Source organism: Blennius ocellaris (genome assembly GCF_963422515.1).
Source record: "Blennius ocellaris genome assembly, chromosome: 18".
Lineage (NCBI taxonomy): Eukaryota > Metazoa > Chordata > Actinopteri > Blenniiformes > Blenniidae > Blennius > Blennius ocellaris.
In genome coordinates this window covers 17,500,473-17,519,454 of record NC_137667.1, presented here as the reverse complement: position 1 = coordinate 17,519,454, position 18,982 = coordinate 17,500,473, and the positions used below count along the sequence as shown (strand labels likewise).

General features: G+C 45.6%; 2 protein-coding genes across 4 annotated transcripts in view; one reads left to right on the top strand and one right to left on the bottom strand.

Moving 5' to 3' along the window:
• daam1b (dishevelled associated activator of morphogenesis 1b) overlaps positions 1-13,151 on the top strand; it is a 47,799-nt gene extending 34,648 nt beyond the window's left edge. For 2 of the 3 annotated variants that reach the window (XM_080513765.1, XM_080513766.1), the window contains exons 6-26: positions 652-985; positions 1,069-1,179; positions 1,279-1,382; positions 1,578-1,644; positions 1,886-2,003; positions 3,900-4,038; positions 4,293-4,351; positions 4,487-4,674; positions 4,943-5,266; positions 5,785-5,892; positions 6,649-6,678; positions 6,935-7,029; positions 7,265-7,349; positions 7,631-7,737; positions 8,391-8,479; positions 8,574-8,742; positions 8,893-9,000; positions 9,638-9,698; positions 9,844-9,975; positions 10,933-11,103; positions 12,028-13,151. In XM_080513765.1, the coding sequence (XP_080369891.1) occupies positions 652-985; positions 1,069-1,179; positions 1,279-1,382; positions 1,578-1,644; positions 1,886-2,003; positions 3,900-4,038; positions 4,293-4,351; positions 4,487-4,674; positions 4,943-5,266; positions 5,785-5,892; positions 6,649-6,678; positions 6,935-7,029; positions 7,265-7,349; positions 7,631-7,737; positions 8,391-8,479; positions 8,574-8,742; positions 8,893-9,000; positions 9,638-9,698; positions 9,844-9,975; positions 10,933-11,103; positions 12,028-12,240 (2,812 nt within the window). In that variant the 3' untranslated portion in view covers positions 12,241-13,151. The remainder of the gene's footprint in view (positions 1-651; positions 986-1,068; positions 1,180-1,278; positions 1,383-1,577; positions 1,645-1,885; positions 2,004-3,899; positions 4,039-4,292; positions 4,352-4,486; positions 4,675-4,942; positions 5,267-5,784; positions 5,893-6,648; positions 6,679-6,934; positions 7,030-7,264; positions 7,350-7,630; positions 7,738-8,390; positions 8,480-8,573; positions 8,743-8,892; positions 9,001-9,637; positions 9,699-9,843; positions 9,976-10,932; positions 11,104-12,027) is intronic. The other variant, XM_080513767.1, reaches the window with a different exon arrangement.
• Positions 13,152-13,430: 279 nt separating this feature from the next.
• Positions 13,431-16,744, bottom strand: l3hypdh (trans-L-3-hydroxyproline dehydratase). Its single transcript, XM_080514390.1, has 6 exons — positions 16,678-16,744; positions 14,775-15,258; positions 14,540-14,709; positions 14,340-14,462; positions 14,124-14,261; positions 13,431-14,023 (listed from the first exon to the last, which is right to left on the bottom strand). Exons 2-6 carry the CDS (start codon positions 15,256-15,258, stop codon positions 13,898-13,900), a joined length of 1,041 nt encoding a protein of 346 aa, XP_080370516.1. The 5' UTR covers positions 16,678-16,744; the 3' UTR covers positions 13,431-13,897.
• Between the last annotated feature and the right edge of the window lie 2,238 nt (positions 16,745-18,982).

Genomic DNA, 18,982 nt, shown 5'->3' with positions numbered 1-18,982 from the left:
GAGTCTTTAAAAATTAATCACCGGAAACACCCATAAAGGTCACTCGCAGTGTTAAAGATTTTCTGTATATGTAAATATAGATCCGTTTACTAAAGATAATTGAGACGTAGAGCAGACGCAATGGAGGAGACGGGATGTGTGGACATACAGATATGAGATCTTTATTTCGTTAGTTTGCTTTGTGGCGTCACCGTTAATTTGTTTACCTTCATCCCTCTTTATTTAGATTTTATGATTGTTGAATTACAAATGGCTCTGCCTCTCGCCAATATTAATTCACCTTTCACCATCTGGCGTCTCTTTAATATTACTGCTTCTGTTTGACATTCTTAACTAGAATATTGTTTTGTGGCTGTATATAAGGTATGAACATTGGATATAGATTTATTTTTGTGTTTATGTATATGTTTATCTCTATTTATTAATTTACAAGGGACTTGTATCAAGAAATTCTTTTTTATATATTTACAAACTGTTGGCGTAAATCAAGGTTTTCTTTTTTGTATGTATTCGTCATTTTTTCCTGATCTTTTTTTTTTAGTTTTTGAATATTCTTGACGTCATAAAATGTTTTTGGAGTTGCATTATTAGATGTACGCAGCCTGTCTGCAGTCTTTTTGAAGCCCTAATCTTTCCCGCTCCCTCTCTCAGGTTCGTGACGCGTTTCATCGACCTGGACGGCCTGACGTGCATCCTGAACTTCCTGAAGAGCATGGACTACGACACCACGGAGTCGCAGATCCACACGTCCCTGATCGGCTGCATCAAGGCGCTGATGAACAACTCGCAGGGCCGCGCCCACGTCCTCTCCCACTCCGAGAGCATCAACATCATCGCCCAGAGCCTGGCCACGGAGAACATTAAGACCAAGGTGGCCGTGCTGGAGATCATGGGCGCCGTGTGTCTGGTCCCCGGGGGGCACAAGAAGATCCTGGAGTCCATGCTGCACTACCAGCGCTTCGCCTGCGAGAGGACGCGCTTCCAGGTGGGCTTGGGGGGCGAGTGGGGTTTGACACGTCGTCCGGATGTTTCTAACTTGTGCCATGCTCTGTGATTTTCCCCCCTCAGACGCTCATCAACGACCTGGACCGGAGTACAGGCCGGTACAGAGACGAGGTCAACCTGAAAACGGCCATCATGTCCTTTATTAATGCCGTGCTGAGTCAGGGGGCTGGAGAGGTCAGGCACACTCACAAGAGAGACACAAGACTTTTTTCTTTTTTCTTTTTTTTCCCTTCTATTTCCTGATTGTTCTCCCTTTTTAAATCCTAAATACAGACGAGTCTGGAATTCCGTATCCACCTCCGATATGAGTTCCTCATGCTGGGAATCCAACCTGTGATCGACAAGCTCCGTTCACACGAAAACTCCACGTTAGACAGGTGAGAACCGGCCTCCAGATTCATATTTGCTGATCGGGAGCTGAGCAGTACCAGGGGGACACTGAGTGACTCACCAAATGTCCGAAATGTATGATCTGACATGAAGACTTCACCCTGGATATTATCATTTCAGGTTATATTGAAGGGTATGACATCTGCTGCCTCTAACTCTGTCCCCCTCTCTGACCCACTCAGGCATTTAGACTACTTTGAGATGCTGAGGAATGAGGATGAGCTGGCCTTGTCAAAGCGATTCGAGTCGGTAAGAAAGATTAAAAAACAAAGAAGTTTTGCGTGATTCTCAGAGTGAAATATTTGGCAGTGTGCTGTTGAATCCTGCTGCAACACATTTGATTGAGGAGCGGCTTGTTATCAGGCTTAATGACACGGTCGTTAACGTTCTCGTGCGTCGTAGCACGGATTACACACTGAGAACGGATCACACCCAATTCTGCAGGAACTTGATTGAGCTGTTGTTGTTCTGTTTTTTTATCCCCCCACAGGTACACATAGACACCAAAAGTGCCACTCAGGTGTTTGACCTCATCCGCAAAAAGATGAACCACACAGATGCATACCCGCACTTTATGTCCGTCCTGCATCATTGTCTGCTCATGCCACGTGAGTGTAAAGTGATATTTACGAGAAAACACTGTTGAATTTCAAGCCAAGAGACAAGAAATGAAGCTTTCAGTTGAATTTTCACTCATAACATGACTCAAAGTGGTTGATCGGAGGAGGAATCAGTGTTTGGTGAAAGTCCCCAAAGCAGCATGGATTGTAAACAAACAAATCTTTTGATGGAATTAAGTGAAGCATTGCACTTGAACATGAATCCTCTGGATGTAAGCCGTCTCAAAACCTGAACACGTAATCCCAAACAGATTCAATTATATTGAGAGCAGGACTCAGAGGTTCCACACTATACCCTCAATTAGACGTCGTCCTCCTCAAATAGTACCTTTACAAGTAATCTAGTTTAACTGGCTCAATTGAATGGTATTACTCTTCTTCAGAACTGCAAAGTTTATTTAAAAAATACACTATTACTCGCCAGTTATACAATCAAATATCTAAAATCATGGATGTTTTCACAGTTTTTAATTAAAGTTTTTACAGATTTTCGGAGGCCGACACGTTAACGTTCACGCTGTTATAACAATCACTACAAAACTCCAAATATCCCCTGAATTATTGTTGCACCTTCTTCAATTTAGGATCGTTAGACGAAAATATAAAGCAGTACAGACTGTTACCAAATATGGCCACTTCCTGTGTGTCCCCGCCCTTATTTTGTTGGGATTGTAGTCTTTGTTTACTTCTTCTTTACAGTTCATGGTAAAATAGCGTCGGAGACTAAGACTTCTTCTCTTTCTAGATCAAATTTGAACATGTTTTAAACTAAGTTCAGATGTATATTTAGTCTAAGTTTGGACCTGTTTCTACTCTTAATTGTAACCTGATTTATACCAAGTCTAAACCTCGTTTGTGACTAAAGGCGACACACACTACAGGAGTGTTAAGAGCGATTTTGTCGGGTCTGATCCGCTCGGAAGGAGAGGTCAGCGATAATAAACGTTCAATATTTGCAACAAGAGATCCTGTAGTGTGTGTGACGGCATGTTTATCGGTACGAAAACCAACCAAGCTGAAAGCAACCCTGCCGCTGCAGCTAAAGACAGAAAGTTCCTGACTCGTTAATGCCCGACTTATTTGACATCGATTCATTGGGAAATATAAGCAGACCTGCACGGCACTGTGGTCACTCAAGTTTCACCTCATCAGTCCTCACTGCTCTTCTTTAAATGGACATTTTCCATCAGTTTGCTTTGAGGTTGTCTCCCCAGTGTGAATGGATTTTGTGTTTCTGGCCAGGATTTGTTTCATGACGTCCTAAAGATCACTCTAAACACTCCGTCTCCCAAGTTTGAATCTGTTGTTCAGAAACGTCTAAAACAATTGCAACCGTGTGAATATTGCCAGCATTTTGCAGAAAGATTTTTTTTGTTTTTTGTTTTTTTTTTCTTCTCCCAGCTTAAACAATTAAAAGACGGTGGAATTTCAAATATGCCCAAATGTAATGAGCCTCCAGATTAGCTGGTGGTTTTACTCCCACAAAATTCACAATGCATCTGTACACTCGGTTTCCGAGGCCGCGGAGATAAGAATGTTGACTCACTCACGATTAGTCAGTCCAGAAAACGGATAAGCGCCGTTCCCAGCCACACTGAACGCTGCTCCCCGTCACAAGCTGCAACTGTTATTAATGTTAAAAACAAAAAAATAAAACAAAACATTGAATACCTCTTGTTTTGAGGTCAAACATGCTGCAGGCGTCTTTTTCTTCACAAACCTTCATCTGAGTGTGAGAAAAACTATGCAGCGGTGTTAATAAGATGTAGGCTTGTCATAACACCTAAATACAAGGAATCAACATAGCATGCATAATTTGTATGAGACTTTTTTTCCCCCCCAGTGGAGAATAATACTCTGTGTTGCTGTATTGCTTGTGTCCAGACAAGAGGAGCGGGAACACGGTACAGTACTGGCTGCTGTTGGACCGCATCGTCCAGCAGATGGTCCTGCAGAACGATAAAGGCCACGACCCCGACGTGGCGCCGCTGGAGAATTTCAACGTGAAGAATGTTGTCCGGATGTGAGTGCTCCGACCCCCCCCCCCCCAAAACACCGACACTTTACATAGAACAGTGCATGAAAACGGATGAGTTGCCTGCCAAATGGGAAAATGAGACTCAGCCCTGTGTTTTCTGGAGAGTTGAAAGCCATGTGCAAAAACAGCATTGGCTCCGAAGAACAGCTTTCCTTTTAAGTTTCGGGAAAAAACAAAACAATCGGTGAAGTCATGGACGTGGATGCTGTCATTAATTATGTGCGTCGTTCTCTCTGCAGGCTAGTGAACGAGAACGAGGTCAAACAATGGAAAGAGCAGGCGGAGAAAATGAGAAAAGGTGAGGTTAAAAATATCTGGTCTGAAAATCATGAAATGCATAAATGTCAATATTAATAGTTCCACATGAATGGATCGCATTGATTTAAAAAAAAAAAAAAAGAGAGATGATAATAATAATAATGCTGCCTTGCAGAGCACCATGAGCTGCAGCAGAAGTTCGAGAAGAAGGAACGCGAATGTGACGCCAAGACGCAGGAGAAGGAGGACATGATGCAGACGCTCAACAAGATGAAAGAGAAGCTGGAGAAGGAGAGCAACGAGCACAAGAACGTCAAGCAGCACGTGGCAGAACTCTCTGCGCGGCTGCACGAACTCAGCACCGTACGTCTGGCCCGTCCGCTCCGTCTTTACTCCGCGTCTCCGGGAAAGTTACTTCAGTTGCACGTCAGCATTAAATGTCCCAGGCCTTATCTCGAATATCCAAAATACACTGACATACAGTTCAAATGTGTGTATTTCTGTACCACGAGGTTTTAATTATGAGGTTTGTTCAGGCCACTGACTAAAGGAGGACCACAACTGTGTCCTGTGTTTGTGGGTGAAACACTTAGAAACGCGTCTCCGTCTCTGGTGTTGTCTGTCCCTGCAGAGGCAGGCAGCTGTCGTCCCCGGCGGCCCCCCCCTCGCCCCGGGCCCCCCCGGCGGCCCCCTGCCCCCCTCCCTCCTGCCAGGAGCAGGCGGCATGTGTGTGGCCCCTCCCCCTCCCCCACCTCCCCCTCCCCCCGGTGGCATGATGCCCCCTCCGCCTCCGCCGCCCCCCCCGCCGGGCGGCCCCCCGCCTCCTCCCGGACGCCCGCCCGTCGGAGGCATCCCCCCGCCGCCGGGAGCGCCGCTGGGGCCGTCCCTGAAGAGGAAGAACATTCCTCAGCCGTCCAATCCGCTCAAGTCCTTCAACTGGTCCAAGTTGGCAGAGGTGAGAGCCAAACGGAAGAATGAAATAAGTAAAAAATGAAATGATTCCGGTCTAAACGAGGCATTTTGACCTTTTATCAACCACATTCTGCCTGAAACTTGCATCCTTTTGGCGAAAAGTTCATAAATGTTTCCACGTGATTCTTCCTTTTGATGTTTTCACATTGTATTTGGGAGCTGCAGTGTATATTTAATGTACAGACTAATATTTAAAGAGAACATTGCTTGTGAGAGGGAAGAAGGTTACAACATGAGATGGTTGGAATAAAGTGATATATCATGGAAAAAGCAACTTCCTGTGGGAAAAATCAGATCAAAGCTGAGATATTTCTTCAGAGAATTGCTTTCATCTATGAAATATTGATTGTACAGAATTAACAAATAGGTTGTGTTGAGTGTATCTTTACTAATAGATGGGAGAGAATGACTCCTTTCTTCTTTTTCAGATCAGAAACGTTTACACTTGTTTAGAATGGAATTGAAAAGGAAACATGAAACGTATGTGTCTCCTGCGTGCAGAACAAGCTGGAAGGCACCGTGTGGATGGACGTGGACGACGCCAAGGTTTTTAAAATCCTGGACCTGGAGGACATCGAGAAGACGTTCTCCGCCTATCAGAGGCAGCAGGTACCGTCCTTCTCTCGCTCGCCAAATCTTCCCGTCCAGACCTTCGTTTCTGGACTCGGTTTTTTTTTAAACTTCTGAGTCGTTTAGCAGAGAAGTCCGGTCAGTTTTATCAGCCGTACAAGTCCGTCTGACATCAGAAGAGACTCGAGCTGCTAGTTTCTTACATGGTTCGTTGTAAAAAAAAAAAAAACCTTCCTGCATCTGATTGTCTTTTTTTTTGTGGTTCTGAACATTCTGTCCGACGTGATTGAAAGTGCATGTGTGAACTGCACAGTCAGCTAAATCCTTCTCGGGGCTTCAGTTTGCAATTAATGCCGTTTACAAGACGTCATCCCGAGCGCCGCGCACAAAGACACGAGCATGTCCTTTCCAAAAGCCTGACTTGTCGACAGCTTGCTTTTCTTTTTTTTGTCTTTTTGTCCAACTCATACAACTCAACAGGGATTCTTTTTTTATTTTTTATTTTTTTTTTTGGCATGTTTAATACACACAGTGTAACACTTATGACATTAACAGACCGAGGAAAACGCGTCGCGGACTCGGTGGAACCGGGTTTTGAGTCGCACGCGGCGAAAACGGCATCCGCCCGGTAGACGGAGGTCTCGCGTGCACGGCGGCCAGCTCACCTCATCACTGAACCCGCTCCGAGTCGTTTGCCGTCTTGTCTGCTCCTTTATTGGCTGCAATCACGTAACTGCTTGACTCAATCTAACGGTTGCTTTTTTACATCTTCCCCGCTTCTCGCCTGCGTTTTAGGACTTCTTAATGATCAATAGCAGCAGACAGGTGAGTGCATTCATAGTCGTTCCTGAATGTTGTGGGTGTTGGTCTGTGTCCCCGGTGGCGTTTAAACGTGTGTGTCTGTGTAATCCAGCACTGACGGGTGTGATTAAATGTGAGTGACGCCTGTCGAAGCCTTTGGAGTTGTGTTTCCGTCACTTTTCATCGTTGTGTGTTTGTTTTTTACGTGAACGACGGTTGGGGGGAAAAAAAAGTAATGTGTTTTTTTTTTTTTTGCCGTCTCGGTCAAACCCCCGAACAGAAGGAGGAAGAAGACACGCTGACCTCCAAAAAGGTCAAGGAGCTGTCGGTCATCGACGGCCGCCGAGCTCAGAACTGCAACATCCTGCTGTCGCGGTAAGATCCAGTTCCCCTTCACAATAAAGTACACCGTCTTGTGTCATCAACGGGCCGATTCTGTGCGGAGATTATTATGTGATGCACTATATGGAGTTTAAGTTGGGCTTTATGAGATTTATTTAGTACTCGTAAGCAGTACTCCTTATAGGCAAGTAGCAAAAAGCTTTTTTTTTTTTTAAATAAAAGAGTTCTCGGCGCATCTCTAATGTGAACCCGATGTTCTGCGCCGCAGACTGAAGCTTTCAAACGAGGAGATGAAGAGAGCCATTCTCACCATGGACGAACAGGAGGACCTTCCCAAAGACATGCTGGAGCAGGTACTGCATATTTTATACTCATGATTAGTTCTGCACCTCGGGATTGGACGTGCTCTCAGCCGATAGATTGACGACAACAGTTTAGTACCGGCGTGTCCGACACGTTGGTTTACCTTCACCGAGGGGCCGACGCCACGTTACCTGACGCTCGCTACACCCAGCGTGCATCAAACAAACACGGGCGGATGGAATACGTGTTGTATACGTTAGAATAGAGTAGAAATACTTCATTGGTCCCGCGCGGAAATTGTTTGAAGTGCTTTTGTTTCCCGCCTCGTCAGTTGCTGAAGTTCGTTCCGGAGAAGAGCGACGTGGATCTGCTGGAGGAGCACAAACACGAGCTGGACCGAATGGCCAAACCTGACCGCTTCCTCTATGAGATGAGCAGGTACACACACACACACACACACACACACACACACACACACACACACACCCCCTCTCCCTCCCTCCCTGCAGTTCTGCTCGCTCAGCGTTGGTTTCCTCCCGGAGCAGATGAAATCAGTGACACACAGGTTTCTACTTAGCAGGGAACAATAGACGTCTGTGTGACTCGTGTTTGGGAATCAACACGGGCAGTAATGTAATCAGAGTACTTGGAGTTTTGTAAACAGAAGTCTTGTCAGATGGAGGCGAACAAAGGAAATGTTTTCGCCCCAGAAACTGAAGGAAAGTGCCACTTTCCCGTCGTCTTGACGATAAAGCGACGAGTTCGAGGCTCAATTCTATAAATGCTTTTGTTCCGTTTTTAATGACCTCTTGTAGTTTTCCACTGTTTCGTCTCTGGACGACAGATGTCACTGTGGTATTTATTAGCTACAGACTCTGTGCTTTATAGGCCCGAATCTCGGCCAAAAATAAGCTTCATTACCACAAACTGAAACTTTTATATGCGTCGTTAACGGAGTCCCGTCTCAATGTTTACGCTCCCTTGTCCGCGTCGCAGCCTTCCACTGGAATTGATAGATCGTCCTGTTTGTAATCGATTACTTTGAAGTGTTTCTGTGGATATCTGGCTCAGACTCGTCACCCTCTGTCCAGGATAAACCACTACCAGCAGAGGCTTCAGGCTCTGTACTTCAAAAAGAAGTTTGCGGAGAGGATAGCGGAGATCAAACCCAAAGTCGAAGGTGGGGAATGTTTCAAAGCTCTCGAGCCTCTTCCAGAGCGGTTTATTTATTTTTACGAATACATATCGTCCTGTCACGTCTCTTTGCGTCGCAGCGCTGGCCAAGGCGTCAAAGGAGATTCTCCACAGCAAGAGCCTGAAGCAGCTGCTGGAGGTGGTGCTGGCCTTCGGGAACTACATGAACAAGGGTCAGAGGGGCAACGCCTACGGCTTCAAGGTGTCCTCGCTCAACAAGATCGCCGACACCAAATCCAGCATCGACAAGTACGTACATTTTTTTTGTTCAGGCAGCAGCAGAGAGAGAAAAAAAAACCAGCCACTGAACTCGTAAACGTGTCACATCTGGAGGGTGGAAAATGTGAATCATGAGCACGGGACGTTGCACGCTTCACACGTTTGCTCCCGCCGTTGCAGAAACATCACCCTGCTGCACTACCTGATCACCATCCTGGAGAAGAAGTACCCCAAAGTCCTGATGTTCCAGGAGGACCTGCGCAGCATCTCCGAGGCGGCCAAAGTCAAGTGAGTGAGGCTGTGCAGCCGCCGACCTACCACCGGGAGGGCTTGGCAGGATGGAGAGACGCCTCTCGCTCCACTGGGATCCAAGTTTTCTATTAAAAAAACAAAAACAAAAGCAACATTTGAGGAGATCAAAGCTTCACGAAGGAAAATTGCTTCCTTCTAAAGCGACAGTGTCAAACTTCTTTTAGTTTTCGGAGCCACATGCAGCAACAGCTTCATCTCCAGTGGTGCCTGACAAGTAAAATACTGACCTATTAACCTTTAAATGTAAACTTTTTAAGCTTTTATTTGTTGTGTCGCAGAGAATACCTGATGAAAATGTCTCTATTTTCACAGATTACTCTGGAAAATTACGATAATCTCGGCATAAAGCCAATTTTAATGAAACATTTCGGTGCAAAATACAGTGAAATGTCCAAAAAAACCTGTTGCATTATGGGTGTTTTTTACAAACTCCCCCTACAACATGGCTCCTGCAGGCCGGTTGCGACCCACAAGGCTTTATGTTTGACTCCACTCATAGAAACCTTTCAACCCATGTTGGGAATCACCGTCAAACGTCGTCTTTATCAGAATTAATGGGTTTTTTATTGTTTTTATTCCCCTCTACACACTGAACTTCACGTTTCCTCTGCAGCATGACCGAGATGGAGAAAGATATCGGCAACCTGCGGAGCGGCCTGAAGAGCGTGGAGAGCGTGAGTCGCCACGTTTTTTCATCCTCCCCTCATGGTTTCATTCTTTAGTGTGTCTCTTCCTCAAACTCACTCTCTCACTCTCTCTCTCTCTCTCTCTCTCTCTCTCTCTCTCTCTCTCTCTCTCTCTCTCTCTCTCTCCCGGTAGGAGCTGGAGTACCAGAAGAAGCGTCCCCAGGAGCTGGGGGACAAGTTTGTCTCGGTGGTGAGCCAGTTCATCACGGTGGCCAGCTTCAGCTTCTCCGACGTGGAGGACTCGCTCACCGAGGCCAAGGAGCTGGTAAGAAGCACGCCGAGTCCCCACACGCCTGATTGACCCCCGTCTGTCAGCTCCGCAAGGAAAACTAACAGCGGGAGTGAAGAGGCCCTGCAAACAATATACGCTGTGCAAGCGATAAAACGGTGTCACACAGTCTTCAAAGAGAGGAAGCAGTAATTAGAGTTTTCTCATATATGTTAAGAAACAAATTGGTTAAAGCTCAACGCGCAGTGGAGGGAAGAGTGGAGCGACTTCCATCATGTCTTTAAATTATTAAGGTGAAGGAGCAGAACCGTGCACCACCTCTGACAAACCAGCGTGTTTGTCTCCACAGGACCGGAGAGTTTCCTCACTTTTATGAAGTCAGAAGTGAGCAGATGCCTCAGATTAACATCTTGTGCTCCATTAAAAAAAAGTTCTCCCCTCCAGGAGCCAGTTTGACACTCAGACACTAGATTTATGTCTTCCTTCCTTCAGGAGTTTCTTTTTTTTTTTTTTCTTTTCTTTTAATGTTGGGTGTGTTTTTCGCCCCACGCTGCGTTCTACTTTGACCGCCGGTCACATGGCGGCCATTAGTCCCTGTGAATCATTGACGCCGTGCCGCAGTTCACCCTGCGAGTGTTCACAGCGACCGTCTGGACTCGGGAGCAGAGAACCTGCCGGCCCTGAGGAGTCAGGCAGCTTTGGTTTAGATCCCACAAAGCGTCACCTTGAAATGTCACGGTCGGCGTCCCAGATGTGGCCTCCTGAAGGCCCGGGTTCACAGCGTGATCTCACATCTGGTTCCTCTCGCTGCCTTCATTTGGAGCTCCGGCCTCAGACCGGTCAGACCCGAGGCCTTCAAAGGATGGAGCCGCGCTCCGGTTTCAAAGAGCGGCGACATAACGAGTCGCCAGTAAAACAGTCAGAGTGAAACACAGTACTGTGAGCGTGATCCGGTGTGTGTGTGTGTCTCCCCCCTCCTCCTCCTCCTCGCAGTTCCTCCGGGCGGTCAAGCACTTCGGGGAGGAAGCCGGCAAGATGCAGCCCGACGAGTTCTTCGGCATCTTCGACCAGTTCCTGCAGTCGTTCGTGGAGGCGCAGCAGGAGAACGAGAACCTGCGCAAACGCAAGGAGGAGGAGGAGCGGCGGGCCAAGATGGAAGCTCAGGTACGCCGGCCGACCCACAAACTCTTGTGACGCTGCGCTTCTATCGGGTCGGATCGGGAATAACGTCTTACCAGGTCGAAACAGTCGCTTTATAACACTGGAATTCATTTACATTTGGAAATTCACTTACCTTTAGCAAAGAAGAAAGAAAAAGAAATGAGCACAGGCCAGTCAAACTGTACCCCTGTGACATTTCAGTAAATCAAATTGTGGGAAAAAAACCCATAAATAAATAAATTTCGAAGAAAATATTTAAAAGTGTCTGCGAGACACGGAATGAGAAAAAGATGGTGGCGAGGCAAAGAGAGAGGAATCGGTCAGAGAGAAAGTACCAAGGGAGACACAGAGAACACAAACTGTTTCTCCTCAGAGGGGAAAGACTGGGAATAAAACCGAGTGAAGAATAATACAGAATAAAACAAACTGTGCTTCACATGTTGTGTCTTATGAGGTTCCTTTGATCATTTTACTGTCTTTGGTTCACTTTCCTTAAGCTGCCTGCTTTCATCTGACCGTATCTACTGATTAGTTTCTTCTTATGCTTTTATTTTGAAATCTTCACATGGAGCACTTTGAGATGTGTAAATGTTAAGGGCCTTACAAATTAAATGCATTATTGATGGATGGATAGATAGATAGATAGATAGATAGATAGATAGATAGATAGATAGATAGATAGATAGATAGATAGATCAACACACCATAGAACCGATCAAGGTATCAAATGTGGAAAAAAATGTAGATATGACATGAAATATTTGTGTTTAGTTCAACTTTTTTTCATCAAATGGCTTAAAAAAAGCCCCTAAAAAAAAAAAGTCCCCAAATATCTTTTGGATTTCTGTCGTTTTGACGAGTTTGTTGCGCCACAGAAACTTTGTGCTTCGTGAGTCAAGTCGCGTTTGTGGTTTTGTGCGCCTCCAGCTGAAGGAGCAGCGGGAGCGAGAGCGGCGGGCGCGCAAGGCCAAGGCCAACGGCGAGGACGACGGCGGCGAGTTCGACGACCTGGTGTCGGCGCTGCGGTCCGGCGAGGTCTTCGACAAGGACCTGTCCAAGATGAAGCGCAACCGCAAGCGCCTCAACAACCAGGGCACGGACGGCGGCAGGGAGCGGCCCGTCACCAAGCTCAACTTCTGAGCCCAACCGCGCCGTTCTCCCTGCCGGGTCGCCCACCCCTCCTCCCCCTTCCCCCCGCCGCCGCCCCGGGCTTCAAGACACAACGCGGCCTCGCATCATCGCAGCACGACGCCTCTCATTTTGATAAAAGAAACGGGAGGAGGAGCCAAAAGAAAATGGGTAAGATGAAACAGCGGCGGCATCCCAATCTATGCAGAGCGAGAAACCCCGAACCCCCGAACAGGAACGCGGCGAGCGGCGGCCATTTTGTACGGACAGATTTTGGTTTTTGTAGGCGGGAGAGACTGAACCTGAACTCCTCCAGGACGAGACGCTGAGCAGACGTGGCTTTTTTTTTAACTGCAGGCGACGGCAGTACAGAAGCAATTCTTCTTCCTTTCTTTCCTTCTTTTTTTTTTTCTATCCTTCTTTATTGATGCGCAGCATTTCTATATCCGACCACCGTCTGGTTCATCTGAACAGTTTCCTGTTAAGAGCTGGCCTTAACTGTTGAATTTAAATGTGTGTGGGGGGGGGTGGGGGGGGGGTCTCCAGGGCCTGGGCTGGTGTGAACACTGATGTCATAGATTACATATATCCATGTATATAAGGGTGCGTGCTTCTTCCACATGCACATAGGAATTTATCATCACTACGCTGAATGCCATTACAACCAATACAGCCCCCCCCGTCCCCCCCCCACCCCCCCCCCCCCCCCCTTCCTTCTTGTTATTGTTTGAACTGATGAACTCTTTCTGCTTCCTGCACACCGGCTGGCTTCACACCACAATAGAAATAAACGTAAACTCATTTGGAAGCGGTTGAGTTTCCGTGTGAAGCCACCCGCTGTGAGCAAACCCCTCAAACTTTTATAATTTAAATACTGCCTTCCATTGTACGATGACCTGATGAGAATAAATGGGAGAAAACAGCTTCCGGGTGTTTCCTTGTTCGTCAGCTCGTCCTTCTGTGTGCAGTAATTGAGAGGATTTTTAAGATAAAAAGGATATTTCTGTTCGGTCCCTTCAACGGTGATCAGGCTTGTGGCGCCATCTAGTGGTCAGTAAAGGTTCAACTTGGTCCTAAAGGATGAACCTAAAGAATACAAATCTTTTTTTTCTTAAAAAATGACAAACTCATTGCTTTTAATATAACATTTATTTTATTGTTTTAGGGTTTTTTTCATCATGTCTAAAAAAAAATTTAAATCTCTGCAAGTGATTTTCAGTGTGGAATACTTGTTTAGATAAGAGAAGTTACACTCCCATGTCAGTTTAAAATACGAGTCTTCCACCGTAAACATTAGCGAATTGTACCGGTGTTTTGGATTAACTGGCTTCCCTGTTAAATGGTGACCGACTTCCTTCGATGTCCATCGCTGCTGCCAGAATAAAACTGAAAGAAGGCGCACCGCTTGAAAACTTTCTAGTAAATGTTGTTAATCAGGACAGCTCCCTCTGTCAGGACACCAGTTAACAGGGAAACCACTTCATCTGAAACACTGGAAGTTTCTTTTCACCCCAGAGTGGCCAGCAGGAGGCGTGAACGGACCCAGAAACGGCCATGATATCAGGAAATACACTTTGAAATGAAATGCTGTCGGACCTCTGACCTTTAATTAGCCCAAAGTAATAACCTTTTCAGGTGCGTTTTCTTCGCGGGGCGGCTTAAAGGAAGCTCACTTCAGCAGGAAGCCGTGCGTCAGCTCGTCGTCGGGCTCCTGCACGAAGCGCGACGCCCCGGTGTAGAACGCTCTGCCCGCCACTTCCACCACCACCGCCTTGAACTCTCCGCAGGTCGTCTCCTGGGGAGAGGCGAAACAAAAAAAAACAACCTCCTTTTAACACTTCGCCTCATCGCGTCGTTGGAGAAAGCACCCCTTCTGGACCCCTCCCCCCACACACCTCGACGGCTTTGCCCCTGAACTGCGATCCCGTGGCTCCGCTCTGAAACGTCCGGCTCTGGTGCAGCTGGATTTGACCTTTGTGATGCTGAAGCGCCACCCTGGCGGTGACGCCGGAGCCGGTGGGGCTGCGGTCCACCTGGGAACAGGCCACAGTTTCAGAACCTCCACGCCGCGGACCATTTGTTCCCCGTGGGACCGTTGACAAGACACATACCTGAGCCTCGGCGAACACGCAGACGTTGGCCGTGGGTTCGGGCGAGTAGGCGTCACGGCCGTCGGTGAGGATGGTGCCGTACAGGAAGGCCAGATCCTCGCTGGTCGGATGATGCAACTTCACCTGATGGAGAAATCGGCGAATTAATTCAAATAAAACGGTTTTTTTTTTTAAACGTGTTTCTTTGGATGTGGACCGACCTGAGATTTGACGGCGTTGGTCACGGCCGTGGCAGCGTCCACTAAATCCCGGGTCCTGGATTTGCTCACGTCCAGGCCGAACCTCTGAGCGTTCACGAAGGCGTAGAACGCCCCGCCGTAGCTGATGTCCACCGTCACCTCGCCGAAGCCCTCCGCCGTCACCGTCACGTCTGGCGGGAAGCCAAGTCGGTTTCAAAACGCGAACGCAAACTTCCCCTGATGATCCGTCTCCTACCTGTGGCGAAGGCGAACGCCGGCACGCTGAGGAACCGCACCCCGCCCGTCTTCCCCGCCGAGTACTCCACGAACGCCCTCACCAGGCCGCACGGGCAGTGGATGTTCACCGGCGTCTCCGGCGAGCGCGGCTCCCTCACCAGCCCGTAGTCCACGGCGAAGCGTCCCAGCGCGATGACGGCGTGGCCGCACATGGTGCTGTAGCCCTCGTTGTGCATGAACAGCACCGCCAGGTCGGCGTCCGGCAGCTCGCTGTCCACCACCAGGGCGCCGTACATGTCGCCGTGGCCCCGCGGCTCCAGCATCAGCGCCGTCCGCAGGCGGTCCAGATGTTCCCGCACGTAGCGGCGCTTGGCGAGCAGGTTGTCGCCGCCGACCGGCGGGTAGCCGCCGAGGACGATCCGCAGAGGCTCCCCGCCCGTGTGCATGTCCACCACGGAGAGCACGGCGCCCTCGTGAGGCGGCAGCTGCATCTCCATCTCCATCTGGACGGGACACAATAAGACCTATATCAACATATATAAATAATCACACACATTAGATTTTCTGATTTTGATGTCTTCTTTTAATAATAAAAGGTTTTATTTAGAGCACAACATACAGTTAAGTAACCTCAAAGTGCTACAAGGAAGAAAAAAAAAAGATTAAAAAATTTAAAAAGTAAGTAAATAACAGTGGAGAATTGTCATTTCAAAACGAACACTGCAAAAAGTAAAATATAATTTCTTAAATTAAGTGAAAAATTACTTGTTTTTGACTGTCATTTTTGCTTAAAACAAAATTGTCCGCTCTAATTATTATACTAGTTTTAAGATGATTATTACTTTATTTTCTTATTAGCTAGAATGGTCTTGGTGTGGAGTATTAAAAACTAGTTATAAGTACTGTTTGGCTTAAAACAAGCATTGTTCTCATTTTAAGGTGACTGACCACTGAACTAGCATTTCATAAGCCCAATCTTCTTATTTTAACATTTGAATCATAATGACACATGAAAATAATACTTGTTTTGAGTCCAAAAAAATTTGTATTTTCAAGACGCTGGGTCATATGGGGCTAGAATTATTTTCTTATTTTTGAAAATCTTGTCAAGTAAAATTTTCTTGTTCTGCTGGCAGATAATTTTGCTTATTTTAAAGTATTAATTCTCTTGTTTTAGTATATTTTTTTCGAAGGAATTTTTGCAGTGAAATCATAAAAGACATTTGAGAAAAAGCTTTTTTTAAACGAAAAAAAAAAGTTTTCAAAAACTGAGGTTAAATATTGAAGTGAATCGATCCCCACGTGATCTCGTTTTAGTTATTTTAACACTTATTTTAACAATTACGACCAAAAATCTCAACATGAAGCTAATTTTAATGAAGCCGTCTGGTGCAAAATGCAGTGAAATGTCTTGTGGTTTTGCAGGTTGGCGCCTCCTACTGGCCGGTTTTGCCCCACGGGCCTGATGTTTCCAGCTGTTTTCAGGGTTCTTCACTACACTAATCATTCACTACCTGTGGTCGCCTGGGTTACAGCCCCGCCCCCCTCAGTGACGTTTAAGGAACTCCAACTTGAGCGCGTGCAGTTGAGTGACAGTCACAATCTGACACGTTTGTTCACAGAGGCTCCGAAAAAAACGATACATTTAAAATTTTACTGTAAATGTGGCTAAACAGCGGTTCGCCAAGTTTTGTTTTAACTGCTGCTGTTCAAGAGGCGCTGAAGGCAGCCGGTCACCAGTTAGCAAGGACACCAGTTGATCCGAAACACCAGTGCACTTCGAGAGGGCGAGAGTTCGTTGTAAATCCAAAAAGTTGAGGTTGAGCTTGGAAATGGCAGAACTGTACATGTTTCAACAAGCGCATTCATCAGAGTAGCACGGCACGGCACGGCACGGCACGACAGTGGCTGGAGAAATGTACCTGACTGAAGAAGTTTCTGTTTCCACACTTGAGCTCCAGCAGAGGTTTTATTGTGCTCTTTCTCCCTTGTGTGGACTGCAGACGTGTTACAGAGCCTGAAATGAGAGTGTAGCGCCCCCTCTGTTGTGGAGGGCTGCAGCAACTGCCCAAAATGTCCCCTGAACACGAAATTACTTACTTTTATTAAACAAAAACACAAACCAAACACTGTGTTAGAGTCCCAATTCAACCTCTTGTTATTTTACTCCATGTAATCTACTTTTCTGTTTGAGTGACCATTATATATATGTTACTTTTGTAACCTTACACTACAAACAGATGTCTCTGCTTTGTTTAGAAAATGTATGGTTCATGTACATTTATTGTCAATCTGACATTGAATTGATTGCTATTGACTACACAGTGAAAACTAACCAGTACTACATTTACCAAACAATAGTGATTGTTAAACAATAATTTGAATATACAATAGAAGGGCCAATTACAATATATGACATAATAACATGAGTGTAAGCCTGAACGCTCACTGACCTTTACTACGACATAATATTAGAGTTAAGTAGGACTAGCTGCTCGTGTGGGGGCGTTGTCGCTGGAAAAACAAACACTGACCAGAGAGGAAGTAAAGAAGAAGCAGGGATCATTTATTTGTTTCACCTTCTGGTGCACCTGCAACATCTCACATCAGAATGAACAGTTCAATACATGTCTATTGGTGATTGACCACCAGAGCAACACTGACTTTAAACATTATGCTGTTATCAGGGATGTATCCATGTACTCCTTATTAACAAACGTGTTGTTGGCAGATTATATTTTAACTCTAAACATGTTCCTCATTGCTCTTTTATCTATCGCCATTCCCCATTTCTAAAAATTTTTTTTTAATTCATAATATTTTTAAATCTAATTCAACATTAATTTTAATTTTTAGTATTGTCCTGGTGGTGGTGTGGTTATATTACATCTCGTGATCTATTACTGGACTTTTTAGTGCAGTTCGTTGATATACATTGTTGTGAAACCCACAGGATCTCTTTCTATTCCTCATTATTAAGTATTAATTAAAACCTCTTCTGTTTGTTCTTTTAACTGAACCTGCTGATTGACAATGATTACTGTAATTTAATTTAATTTCATTCATTTTTATTAATATTTAAATAATTTGTTTAGTTAGATAAAAGCTACATAAGTTACCTATTCCGCAAACTTTTTTTAGTCATTCGAAATCTATGTATGATATGAACCTTCCTTCCTGTTGAGACATGAGATCATCCACAGCTCACTGAAGCAACATATAAACTAGCTCCAAGTTAAAGTTGTTATTCTTTGTTGAAGTTTTATATATATATTATGTCTGTTAATCATTATTTAGTTTCAACAGAGGTAACAATCTATTATCTACAAAATTAGGAAGAATCACCTCATTTGTTTCTTAATTTAAGGTTTTGGTTTTTTGTTTGATGGCTGTTTCCAAACGTCATCTGATGTTTAGTTTAGTTTAGTTTAGTCGCCACGTTATTGTTCATTTTATTAACAATTTCTTTTTGGAAATTTGCAATAAGTCGTGGATTTCATTGCATACGTCAAAATTTTAATTTGATCCTCAAAAATCTCAAGTTTGCAAGTGATTGAATGTTTATGGGTTCCCCCTGGAATGTTATCGCCACCGTGTGTGTTGCCATGGAGACGAGTTGATACGCTTTTACCCAGCCCTACTACTACACTGATAAAAAAAAGAAAAAAATTTTAAGTATTTTTTAAATCAATGTTTTCTTTGTGTTTACAATCTGCCAGGTGATTTGGCGGCCATTTTGGAGCCTCATGAGCGCCACCATGTGACCTCAGGTGAATCCGCCGTGACTTGAATGGGTGAAGGTCGCCGGTCCCAGCAACACAACAGACACACACGTAATTACACAATTTCTAATCCTCAGTCAACGTGAACCTACCAGGTTTCATAGTCAACAGAAAGGAAGACGTCGTCTATCACAAACGCTCCCTGGGTCCTCCGGCTCGCTGCTGTGAGGAACGTCGCTGGAACAGATGAAAACCAGCTCGCATGTTGCAGCGCCGCTTCTGATTCCTCTGTGTTATGTAACACAAGAGACTAAACAACAGATGGTGAGCAGGCATCGCTTTTCATTATTCATTTCACAGTTGACAGGTTCCCTCAGACGCATGCGAGGTCGATTTTTTAAAAATATATATATATATATATATATATATATATAACAAAACAAAGAAATTAGAATAGCCGTCACATGCTCACATCCTTGCAGTGTTATTCATAATCACAGTTTCC